The 13,030-nt window shown below is 34.9% G+C and overlaps 1 protein-coding gene across 2 annotated transcripts; it reads right to left on the bottom strand.

Moving 5' to 3' along the window:
- Positions 1–7,637: 7,637 nt before the first annotated feature.
- LOC116123496 (sulfoquinovosidase-like) lies at positions 7,638–12,755 on the bottom strand. 2 transcript variants are annotated; one of them, XM_031409260.1, is made up of 8 exons: positions 11,872–12,755; positions 11,473–11,605; positions 10,973–11,188; positions 10,499–10,654; positions 10,131–10,383; positions 8,437–8,849; positions 8,133–8,249; positions 7,638–8,031 (listed from the first exon to the last, which is right to left on the bottom strand). In XM_031409260.1, exons 1-8 carry the CDS (start codon positions 12,720–12,722, stop codon positions 7,696–7,698), a joined length of 2,475 nt encoding a protein of 824 aa, XP_031265120.1. In that variant the 5' UTR covers positions 12,723–12,755; the 3' UTR covers positions 7,638–7,695. The 2 variants fall into 2 exon arrangements, with proteins under 2 accessions (XP_031265120.1, XP_031265121.1); XM_031409261.1 differs by having other exon boundaries at positions 8,437–8,837; positions 11,872–12,754.
- Between the last annotated feature and the right edge of the window lie 275 nt (positions 12,756–13,030).

Genomic DNA, 13,030 nt, shown 5'->3' with positions numbered 1-13,030 from the left:
TGCATTCGAGAAATCTAACTCCATGAAAAACCTGAAAAACGCAGCACTGGTCAGAATAACAAAAATCTGGAATTTCCTAATCTTTTATCACTTATTTCCTAAAGTCTATCCAAATATGCCAAACTCACAAAATAAACTCTAATCAACTCAAATAGGCATAAAACATAACAAAAAACATAATATATAAGGAATAAAAATATGTAAATTACACTCTTATCAATATACCTTATTTTCAATACCAGTCTGGGAGGAGGTAGACAAACAAAGTTAAGGATACGTCTATTCAGCCTCCAAGTATTATCTATCCAATGCCCAGTCAACCCCATACCATCTTCTGATTCCCTGAATTCCATAAGTCTGTAGTCAAACTGATCTTTGTCATACTCTTCAACAAAGTCTTCAATTTGACCTTCTCACTTTCATATACCTTCATATAATCTTTTTTACAAGTATGGCAAGAAACCGAAGTCCATTCAGGAATTCCATACTTCATCATGTTGTTCAAGCCCTCTTTCTCCACAATCGTAAATGGATGTTCATGCATGAGTACCCAATGGGTGATAAGTTCCCTCATCTTCATCATGTCGAACTTCCCACTTAGAGCTGGAAAAACAGTAGTTGCAACATCATTACTAGCACTCAAAAAACTAAATGTTGTTGCCTCATGGTTGCTTTTCTCCTTAAACACCATTTTAAATGTCTATTAAACTAGGTGGTGCTTCCGATGGTATTAATACACGACTTTACTTTGCAATAGATACACTTTGCCTTTTTGGTACCATTAGGGAGTACCACTGCCTTAAACTCTGTCCATACCACTGATTTCTTAGCTCTTATTTTCTTCTGAATTTGATTCTCATTCTCATCACCTTTATCCGGGCTACTAATACTTTGCTCCGTATTTGTTGTGGTCGCATTCAAGTTACGCTTACCGCCTTGTGTAATAGTAATTGTATCTTGCATTGAAGGGGTGCTTGAGGAATTACTCTCCATTTATAAACGAATAAATGAAAAAAAATTACAATTTAATGTAAAACCCTATGAGACCTAAGACATGTTAACAGTCAGTTAAACTTTCAACAATCAGAACACGACATAAGAGAAACATCAACAAAATGCAATGCAAAGAAAATTAATAAGAATGATATACTACACCCAAGCAAAATAAAATATCACAAGGACCCAATTACCCAAAAGAAGCACAATCATGACGTTAAATGTGGTTTTATAGTGCAGCAAAATAGTGCCCCTTTTTTGTCTTGCATAATTATATGCCAACACCAAACAAGCTAGGGAGCATTTATCACAAATCTTCCTATGAATTTTAAGCTTTTAATAGACAAAATTTAGATGGGTTTTAATCTTCCTACGTCACACTCATACACCCTCCTTAAATACTGCCCTACTGCAATTTAATGTAACATGTCACAGTCATACACCCTCCTTAACGACTCATACACCCTACAAATAACACAAATTGCTTATGGGTTTCACAATCAATTTCTTTAAAGGTTTAAACAAACAAACAAACCTACTGTAGAGTGCAGACTGCCCTACACATACCCAATACCTTGAAGAACTATATGGGGTTCACAGTGACACCACGCTAGTCAACGACAATAACACAATAAGGACAAAATTAGTTTCGTCCAAAAAAACCACTTATTACAGTAGAGAGTTCACAAAAATCATGAGAAGCTAATGGTTTCACAAAAATCAATCATACACAAGTAACAACAACTCAACAAGATTCAAAACAATCAAACTTACTACGACAAGATAACGATCGATGGTGGAGTGGCTAGGTTTTATGGCAAAGACAGAAAAGGAAAACAAGCAGATGGCTTTCATTGTTTGATGGCGAGAGTTGAAAGGGTGGATGGGTTTAACTGTGGCGAGTTTGCGACAACACTCCGGCAAAGCAGATGGTATTGATGACGACGACGAGGTACGTCGGAGACGGCTGGAAAATGTGTTGACAATTTTTGGGTTTGGTTTGATTTTACGGCAAATAGTTAATGTCAATGATTTTAGGGATTTTAAAATCAGGGGGTCTTTATCATTTTTGAAAATTTTTTGTTTTGAAAATTTCAATGTAATCCCCTATACTTTAGTAAACCCCAAAAAAGTCCCCACTTATTCGAGCTAGGCTCGGCTCATTCTCTCTCACAAACCGAGCTGAGCCAGCTCAAAACCATACGAATCGAGCCGTTAACGAACTAGACTCAAGCCGAGCTGAGTTGACTTGCGAGCGACTCAATTCGTTAACCAGCCCACGTTATCCCACCCCACCTATTCCTATTAACCTTCCGAACCCAAAAATTGAAGTTTAATAGTTCAAGGTCTCTTAAGCTTTGTGGAATTCTATCTAGATTTCATAGATCACGTTTATCTATCTCTAGTTTTCGCTCACTCTATGGTATTTATCCCAAGAGGCACATATCATAAATCACTTCTCGGTCTCATTGTGAACAACATACATTTGAATGGTGATCAAGCATCCAAAAGTCATTAAGCAAAGAGATAAACACTTAGTCAAACTCAAAGTAAATCAATTCATATAAATTTGAATCATTATATCAAGGTTACTTCAAGCCCTGGCTAAATAGCTAAGTTCATACTCAAAAAAAAAAAACAAAAACAAAAAAAAAAACAAGTTGAATCAAGGTTCATCATTGAAAAACGAGCAAAAGATGGAGAAATCTTCTCTAATTTAAAGCCCAAATCTTCAATAATCTTTTCCTTCCAAGAGCTGCCTCCCAAATGACAAACCAAGACTTTTTTCCCTTCCCTTTCATATCAATTTATACCCCTCTCACTTAAGGATGAAGCCCTAGCAAGCCAAAATACGTCATTTTATTTTTTCACATCAAATGCAATTTCGCCGTAGCAAAACTTTTCCTTTGCCGCGGCGACGATATTTCAGGCCAAAATTGAGCATGATAACCTCTGAATCTGGAAAAGTGGTAGGCATAATAATTTTCAATTATGTTTCGACTTGTTTATGAATCAGCCCAATCTGAGGTCTACAGCTCAAGTTATGGCCCAATACTGAAGCACGTCCAAAGACATTTTCTTCAGTTTGCAACGTGCTATTCACAACTTCGAGCCATGTTTTCACTATCTTCCAGTCAGAATTAGGAAAACCAAAAACATGAAAGGTTTAGTTATGCTTCTTATATTTCCATAGATTCTAAATTTAGGTCATTCTGAGCTGTCAAGCTCAAGTTACGCAATTTACACTCAAAACCATCATTTATGCTCAAAATCATTGTTTAGGCCTACAAAGAAAAATTAATAGAATTAAGTAGCAATTATTTCCCAAATTGTATGAGAAATATCCTAAATCCTATTGAAATTCAATACAAAATTACTATGAAAAATAGGATTATCAAATACCCCCAAACTTAAGATTTGCTCATCCTCGAGCAAAAAGGAATAAAAATCAAAACAAAAAGAAAGATACATACCCAGATTGAATCACAATGCAGGTCTCAAAAATTGTTGGCAACATTATTCAAGGAAAACTAATCAATATTCCAAAAAGTCAAGTTTGCAAATTAACTTTATTCCTCTATTAGCTCCTCAAGTATGTAATCCCTAATTCAATCGATCATTCACTTCTCGGATTATATTATGCAAACAAGCAAAATCTCTTAGATAACTAACAAACTCCATAAGCCTAATTTTTGAATTAGTGTCCAGTAATGTAGACTCGACATTGCTAAGGATCAAAAACTCTTTGTAAGTTTGTAACGTTAGGCTTGGGTAGTAGGCTCCAAAGAAATGACAGGAAAAAAAAAAGTAAGAGAACTCAAATTTTCCTCATACAACCACAAAGAGCTACTTCAAGTCATGATCCTCATCTATTGCTCAACCTCCAAACAATGGCACACCTTTCACAACCCCCAAACTTATAAATTTCTTATTTTTGATTCTAAATTGAAATGATTTTTTTTCTCTCTCTTTTTTTTTTTTTTTAACTCAAAGTATTTACAAAAATTGATAATTCACTTGGGGTTGCTTTCCTTTTTGCTGCCTCTTCACAACCCCCAAACTTATGATTTACCGATCAATCACTTATTCACACACCTTCGTTGCTTTATATGATACGCATATGGTACGAAGTTCTCCTAAAGGGTATAATAAAGTGTTTAGGCTGAAGGGGTTGGACATTGTTGGTTACACAAGAAAATAAGGCAATATAATTAAAAGGCTCAAAAGGGTGACTAGAGACAATTCAAAACAGGGTTGGCTAGAAANTATGTACAAACACAAACCATTCATCCACAAGAGCTATTCAAGATTAGCTAGGGCGTATAGTCTAACCTTGACTCATACAATCAATAAATCAACTATTAAAGACGATCAAGCAATAATACGATCAAAGATCGAGAGCTATTAATTCAAGATTAGCTAGGGTATATAGTCTAACCTTGACTCATACAATCAATGAATAAACTATTAAAGACGATCGAGCAACAATAACGATCAAAGATTGATTAAACAATAATGAATGAAACTAAGATTGTAATGAACTGATTAAACAATAATGAATGAAACTAAGATTGTAATGAATTGATTAAACAATAATGAATGAAACTAAGATTGCAATGAATTGATTAAACAAGTGATTTAGATTAAAAACATAGAGTATTCAAATTAGGTTACATTGGATACACTAGATAGGGATTTAGCTACTCATAATTACAAGAGAACAAACCTTAATCTTACTCATAATTATTTTGATCATAAATCCACAACAAATAATAAAGATTTAATCCCTTGCCTCTCAAAAACCCCTTCTCCAAGTTAACCCAAAGGTTTACAAAGTTTATAATGTGAATGAATTCAATAAAATACGAATTTAATTGCCCTTATATAGTTTTTACAAATAATGGCAATTTGGTAAATATTGAAAGTCAAATTAGGTTGGAAATGCGTAATTTTCACATTTTCCTCTATTGGCACCGCAGCACAAATCCTAGCGATTTGTGCTTCAACAAAAACCCAACTACGTCGCGATGTAGGATGAATCACGCCTAGGCATGATCTAGATTTTATTAATATGTGTCGCGGTGCCATAAATCTACACTGCAACACAACAAGGATAGCGTCGATTTATGCCATGACGTAATAAACTCATGCCGTAGCACAACTATGATTTCGCCGATTTGCGCCGCGGCATGCACAACCTTAAAGTTCCACTTTTTCTTCTTGTTGTCTTGATTCATTCACACTCTAATAAGTCCCGATTGTCTGAACATCAACGCCTATCCCGATTGTCTGAACATCAGCGCATGTACGAATCATCAATTTTGCACCTGAATTCCTATAAACACACAAACCCGTGATTCTGGAAGATAACGGAACATACAAGGAATATCATCATAAATAATGCATTAAACCATAAATTCCCAGTAAAAGGAATCGGAACTAGAATTGGTCGATTTCGGTTCTTAGGTTCTTGGAACCGGAACCTGAAATGCAGGTTCTAGTTCTTTACCCGGGTACCCTATAAAATTTTAATTACCCTCTATTAATTTAAAAATGACCAATACACCCTATAAATTTACAAATACACCCTTGACATTTCACATAATTCACACATACACCCTACAATTAGTCTTAAAAATTCACATCTGCTACAACTAGCCAACAATTGTTCCCAAACTTAAATTGTACATCAAAGTATTGTTGTCGAATTAATTTTGGGAATTGAATTTTAGTAAACGGATGCACCACCCCAACTAGAATTCTAGATGCTACTACATTTTACTAATTTCTTAATAGAGAAATAAAATATAATTACTAATAATTAAATTTTTTCGAAAAAAGTTTCATACATGATTAGTAGTTGGTTCTGATTTTTGTATTTTAATAAATTAAATATCTAATCATTTAATTAAGTAATGTACTAATATTCATCAATTTATCATATATAATTACTAATTTATTATAGATATGCTTAGAACTTGATAATTGAAATAAATATTATTCAATCAAATATATTATTTTATTCAAAAATAATTCTTTTAATAACATTAAAACACCTTTAATTAGATCCTAATTCCAATTATACACTTAATTAATCAAATAATTAATGAATCTAATCTATTTTGATTCTCTTAAGTCTTAATCATATGTCCTCAAAGCTTTAACATTATAATATATATATATACTTCGCCACGTCACCCACGTGTATCTTCATTCTATTTCGAATTTTTGATATGCAAAATTATATTAGACCCACCATTCTTTACTGATATTCTATTCCAATCTGGGTTCTAAGACAGGTTCCATCTCGGGTACCCAACCTCGGTTCCCATTCAAGGTTTCGGGTTTGGTTCCGGTTCCTACATAAATCGACCCTGTGAAAGCTAGTTCTAGGTAGGTAAGCTAGTTCTGGGTAGGTTTTGGTTCTAACTACTACCCATGCTCTCGCCTCGTGAATTGCATGTTGGATCTCTTATCAAAGTGGCATATATCATATTCAATTCACAAGAAGATTTACAATGTATCAACACCTTTAAGCTACAATGAGACATCGCTTTACTCAGTCGTTGGATCTACATCGTGTGGCCTCTTACTGATACAAAATTGATGATATGTTAGTAAAAAGGTTGATTTCCAGTACATCACACAGCGCCCAACACAAGACACCCTTCCTTCTTCAACTCCCCCTGTCTCTCTTTTTGCTTTTGTTGTTCTCTAATACTCAAGAGGCACACATAAACACACTCAATTCTCAAAACCGAGTTACTTTCTCTTTGTTTCAATTTTTCTCAATGGCGTCTTCACGTGAAGGACATTACAGAGTTCAAAAGAGGCCGTGGGGAAGATATGCCACTGAGATATGTGACCCATGGAAGAAGGCTAGGGAGAAAGGGATATATTTGGGGGTGCATTTGTAACTTTTACTGGGTATATTCGACATTTTTGTGAATAGTAAGGGTGTATTGTAATTTTTTTGGGTACCTGGAACCGGAATCAGTGGCTCTGATTCCAGTTCCAGTTTCAATTACGGTTCCATGGGATTTGGGCAGGTACCCGAACTCGTCCACCCCTATTGGTGGTGGTGTTTGGGGTGTTTTTTCAAGATTTTAAACCTGTAAGGACTCAAGGGTATTTTTGTTATATTTCAAACTTTTGGACACTGATTTGGCCCACTGATCAAACTGTTTAAACCAGTCAACCCAAGACCCGACCACTTTGCCAGGTTTCTCCACAAGTTGGTTATTAAAACACTGATAATACTAGTCATTCTAAAAAATAATACTAGATGTACAAACAAATCTTATGAAGATTTGTATACAAACTAATACGACAAAAAATGAATGAAAGAATTAATGTGATAAGTTTGACTTTTTGTATTTAGTCATCCACTTATTTTCAACCAAATTAGTTTGTACAAATATTTGTTTTTACACCGGTGTTAACATTATTGCATTCCAAAGTCTTACCCTAAATTTCACATCTTAAGTGATGTGTCACCATATGAGCATTGTCATATCATTCAATGCATTATCACTTTTTTTATATTTCAATGTCACATGTGATGACACATTACTTGGGATATGAAATTTGGGAAGATTAATATTATTGTTTACATAAATCAATGTGGTGACCAAAGAACATATCTGAAAAATTATAAGTCATTGCATGGACAATCATAAGTGTATGAGAACGGCCTTCTCAAAGAATTTCATAATTTCTGAGGTTATTCAAAAAAGTTTCTCCTACTAAGGAACCAGCCTTAACAAAGACAGCAGGATAGCCAATAGGAGCTTCTACCCAAGCATCAGAACCTTGCCTTGTAAATATTTTTCCTGTCCAAATGTGTTGCCAAGACCAACTTTCTCCAACTGGAAAATATGCTCTCACTTTCTTCTTTCCTTTGTCAAGCGTGGGCACCACTAGGATCTCTGTACCCACTAAAAACTGATGGTAACTCAAGCTGTGCACCCTCTCATCATCTGGGTAATGGAGAAATAGATGACGGCAAACAGGCAGGCCTTTTTTAGCTGCTTCCTGAGAGATAGAGGTTTTGTTTTGTTAGATTTTCTGTTGAAAGCAATAATTTTATACACTAAACATATTTCGGACATTTCATATATCTTTACTAGTTTCACCTTTACTAGTTGGATTCTGTAGAACTTCCAAGCTTTGTACACTTTAGCAAAGCGCGCAAAATGTGACAATGTTTGTTGGTTTGAGTAGAACTGGGTATTGCAGGATGGTTTATTTCCCTGTTTGTGGAGGACAGATTACAATAAGGAATTGATGACTTGAAGAAGAAATGTAGCTTAGCTCGTGATGACAGTTGAAATATTTCTACTGTCATACGATTGAAAGAAATGTATTAGTTTGTTTATTCATTTATTTTTAACTTATAAATGAATGAAACGGTTGATTCAGGTATATGAATTTCACTACCTCGTGGGTTCGGAAAACAGTTGTGAAAGCATTTAGCTCCATCCATCGCAACAGCAGCTCTTCACTTCTTCTATATTTAATTAGAGGTAAGTTTACTGCACAGTATCCTCCAATATCACTGTGGTTAAATGCATATCCTGAGAGTCCACTGCTTAATAGGCCAATTACAGCACTCTTTATCCCATCATTAGCTTGCCAACTTACCATTTGGTCTCCTTCCCAAAATAGCATCCCCCATTTCGGACTATCTCTGAAACCAGCCCTCATAAAGAAGACCAAACCCTCTTCTGGGTCTTCTTTTTCTTTTCCCACACAGTTACCTTTCCATTCTTCCACAAATTCTCTGTTAATTTTGGCCCAAAGTTCTGGGTATCTGTTATGAGCTGAAATAGGATCTTCACCTAATACAATAACTTCAAACTAATTAATATATCTACATTTCACATAAATAATCATGTTCAAGAACTGGAAAAAGAAAATAATCATAATAACAATTACTGAAAATTAAACCAAGTAGGAGTATAATGCCCTTATTGTCATATCAGTTTCTCCAAAATTTTATTTGGTGTTTGGGGGAAAGAGAAGGGAAGGTTGTTTGAAGGGAAGCAGATGGTCATAAAAATGTTTGGGGCAAAAATTACTAAATATTTTTCCTAAAGGAAACCCTTACTTTCTACAAAACCAAGAGTAAATGTGCCTACACTAGTGGTGATTGAAAAACAAAAAGTACATGTGGTTAAGTGCTCTGAAGTATATAAGTTTTAAAAACTAAGTTCCGGATTTTGTGATTGGTTGGAGGGTGTAGTTGAAGGATCAAAGAGAGGTAGGAAAAAGAGGGAGGTAAGAAATCTGGATTTCTTCTTTGGAAGGAAGTAGAGAAATGGAAAAAGGTGACATGAGCTAGTGATCTTCCCCTCCAACTCACCATAACCAATACTCCCGAGAGTAGGCATTCTTAACTCCGACTTGAAGAAACATCATTTTATGATTTTACACCTTTATTTTTCAGTTCTTGCTTCCTGTTCCTGAATGCATGAAGAAATGGAGAGAAACATTTCCCATCCCTTATATTTTCCCTATCCCTCATCAATCCTTTCTCTTTAATTTTCCTTTAATCCTAGCAAAAAGAGCATGTAAATTTAAGACACTATAGTACTACCGACCATCTTTACAGCTCAGGGAATAAACATTAACAAATAACAACCACCTAACCTAATCCTCTTTCCCAATAGCGGATAAAGTTTGTAATGGCATGTGCCTTTTTATTTTTTTATTTTTTTATTTTTAATAAAAAGAGGGCCTAAATTTTGAAGCTTGGACTATCATTTGTTGAAGAAGTCATTCTTACAACAAGTCATTTTGTCTTTTTTCAGTTTTCAGTTAACTGAGTATCAAATTTTAATTTTATAGTTGAGGAATGTCCTTTAAGCTTACACTTTGGGTTCTCGGAATTTTAATATGGTATTCGAGCCAATTTCACCTAGAAGTCTTATGATGAAAGCATGTAACTCATTCGCATAATTAGATTTGCTAAAAATAAATAAATAAACTCTTATCTTATTGTTGCATGTTTCTAATATAGTGTCTGTCATTTACTTGAACTATTAGTTAAGTCCAGTCATTTATCATTTATTGGCATCAGAACAGCTTCTCGTGACCCTCAAAGATCATTAAAAAAGAAATTGTTTTAAAACCTGAATAAAGCGTGGCATCCATAGGCAGGCCTTCACCAAAATCAGCCATCCACCCTCTGACTCCATCATCCACCATTTCTTGCAAAATCTGCTTGAACCAACTTGCAGTATTTGGATGTGTCAAATCCAACATTCCCACATCAAAAGCTGTATTTGGAACCATGTATGGTTCTCCATGCTTATCTTTCACCAAGATGCCCAATTTTTTGGCCTCATCAAAAAGGTTTCTCTTCTTATTTGGTTTTTCATCAACCTATGAAAGGAAGTTAAAGGTTCAAAAAGAGCTGAAAATTCCCAATCACATCAAATATATTGTTATGAAAGAGTCAATGTAGTTCTTTCCACTGTTAAATTAGAAAAATACATACCGGAGCCAAACAAGGATTGCAGTAAGTCATAACTTTGATACGCTGAGCACTAAGATCTTTGATAAGTTCTGGCCATCCCTGATATCGTTTTGTATCCACTTCCCAGTTCCACCATAGTTGTGATCCAATTAATGTCTCCCGCTGACCCACCCAATCCTGAACAACAATTTTTACACAGTGAAATCTGAGGCCTGGAATAATACTGATGTATGCACAGTATTTATTCTGTCAGATGTGATTCATGGGATTGATTTCAACTTTGAAGTTTATCTGATCACTGGTTGATATTAGAAATCAAGTACCCTGATTTTCAACTCATTAAGGTTACCATTATACTACTAAAAATTATTAAAAACTTATCAAAACCCATGCGCTTCAAAGTTGACTGGGTGTGAATATTTAAAGATGATCTGCAAGTGGTATCTTGAAACTTATCAGGATTTTAAATGTTTTTTGAGTAGCGACATGCACAACCTGCAACCAAATTGCAGAAACAGGAACTTCATGAGTCCTAAGTGCATCCCAGACACGACGTACAGCATCTGTACCACCCTGCATTCCAGCAACAGCCCCAGATATGATCCACTCAGGGAGCTCAGGAGGTCTTCCAATAGTTTCTGTGAAGCATTCAATGAGCTCGGAAGGTGAGTTTCCATGCAAAATCCTTCCTTGAAGTGAATTGCCATGTATCTGCAAGCTCCAGTACAAAGAAAGTTGGGAACTGCAAGTTTGAACTCTGAATGAGCCAAAAGAATTATTTTAACCAGTTACAATTTAAAAACTTTTTGTATAAACTAAAGATCCAGTTTAACATCCTTTAAAAATCAGCATTAATCTTGAAATTCAGTTAAACTAACAATCAATTTAATGATCAGGATGGGTTTAATGGAGGAATTATTTATTTAATTGTGCCCAGAAATGTATTAATTATATCTATGGCTATAATAAGCAATTTATATCAAACAATGTCATACCTGTATTCGAACTGTATCTGGAGTGGTGAGATCAAAAATAGAATAATCATATCCTTCAAGGTAAACAGACCTCATCTTGGACGTAATATAGAATGGAGATGGAGCATAAGTGGTACTCCAATCACCCCCAGCCCTGCAAGAAGAAGGAACAAAGAGTAAATAAATGAGGGCCTGTTTGATTTGCAATCCAAAAATAATTTCCAAATCTAAATACGAATCAAATTTTTTATTTGTATCTTAATATTTGAAAATGTATTGGATATAATATTCAAAATTTGTTTTCAGATAAAAAACTAATGAAAACTTTAAAAATGATTTTTAATTTTACTCTAAAACTGTTTTGGAATAAATTTAGACAGTTTAAAATTCTGTATCAAACGGATAAATAAATGTTGTTACCTGTAGCTGACCAAATTAGCTGCAAAAGTAATGGGTTGGTCACCTCTTCCGATGCCTTGCTCTTGAACAAAAATAGGCACCTTTTTCCCTTTGAAATCCATATGAGAAAACTGTTCTCCAAACCCATAAAATCTCTCATTTCTTTCACTTGAATACATAAAACACACCCTGTTGAATTCCCCGGACACTGGCTCTCCCATTTCCTCCTCTGTCTCTGATGAAGAAATGGTTACAAACCCTCTTGCCCTTCGCCTTGTAAGCAACCACCACCATCCCAGTCCCAGCTTTCTCTTTCTTCGTCGCTCTCTTCTTGTGTTAACCTGAAAATTTGCTTCTCCAAGCTTCAAATGAAACCCAACTTGATTACTGCTTTTCTGATCAAACACTATGGAATATCTTGCACCACTTGAACTTGGTCTCTTCTTCGTCTTCTTACTGAAAATCCATCCGCTTATAACCAAACTAGGAAACTTAAAATCATCAATGATTCTGATATCTTCAATAGTTTGATGGACACAAAGCAAATGAAGATGTGTATCCTTGATAAGAAAAGATCCCCTGCTTTCTTCAACCTCAGTCTCAGCCAGAGCCGCAGAGACGAAGGGTCGTCCGGGGATGGTGGACCATATGGGTTTTGTAAGATGAGAAGTATGAAAAATTGAGAGAGACCCACCATTTTTGGAAGTCCAAAGAAGGTGAAAATCCTTACCAATTGAGAAAATCTGGTGTGAAGGAAGTGAGTGGGAATTGAAGAAGAGACCTCCCTGGATCAAAGGGACACATTTTGGATTTGAAGGAAATGGATTGTTAAGGTGTTTATGGTGCTTTTTAGTAATTTTCATGCTTCCCATGTGAATGTTTTGGTGCAAGAAAATTCAGTACATCTTTTTTATTTATAGATTTGTACGTGAAAACTACGATCCAATTTTGTTTTGGATTTTAGCAATTATTATGAGTTAGTATGTAATTATTGTAATAAATATTCATTTTAACTATGTTTTCCCCTCAACGGGTGTGAGTGGTAGTTTTCAAAATTACAAACTAAACATGCAATTCAATGTTTTATGATTTCATATTTTGTTTTGTTTTTAAAAAATAGAAGAAAGAGAAAATAATATATTAATTGAGATTTGGCATATTAACATTTGTTTGACCAAGA

The sequence above is a fragment of the Pistacia vera genome, unplaced genomic scaffold, assembly GCF_008641045.1.
Source record: "Pistacia vera cultivar Batoury unplaced genomic scaffold, PisVer_v2 Contig1424, whole genome shotgun sequence".
NCBI lineage: Eukaryota > Viridiplantae > Streptophyta > Magnoliopsida > Sapindales > Anacardiaceae > Pistacia > Pistacia vera.
This window is presented reverse-complemented; position numbering and strand designations above follow the sequence as displayed.

Coding starts and splice junctions, on each gene's coding strand:
- LOC116123496 (XM_031409260.1), bottom strand. CDS start 12,722: ATGGGAAGCATGAAAATTACTAAAAAGCACCATAAACACCTTAACAAT. Junction 11,606..11,871: donor GCTAATTTGGTCAGCTACAG/GTAACAACATTT, acceptor TTCTTCTTGCAG/GGCTGGGGGTGATTGGAGTA. Junction 10,655..10,972: donor TTTCTGCAATTTGGTTGCAG/GTTGTGCATGTC, acceptor ATTGTTGTTCAG/GATTGGGTGGGTCAGCGGGA.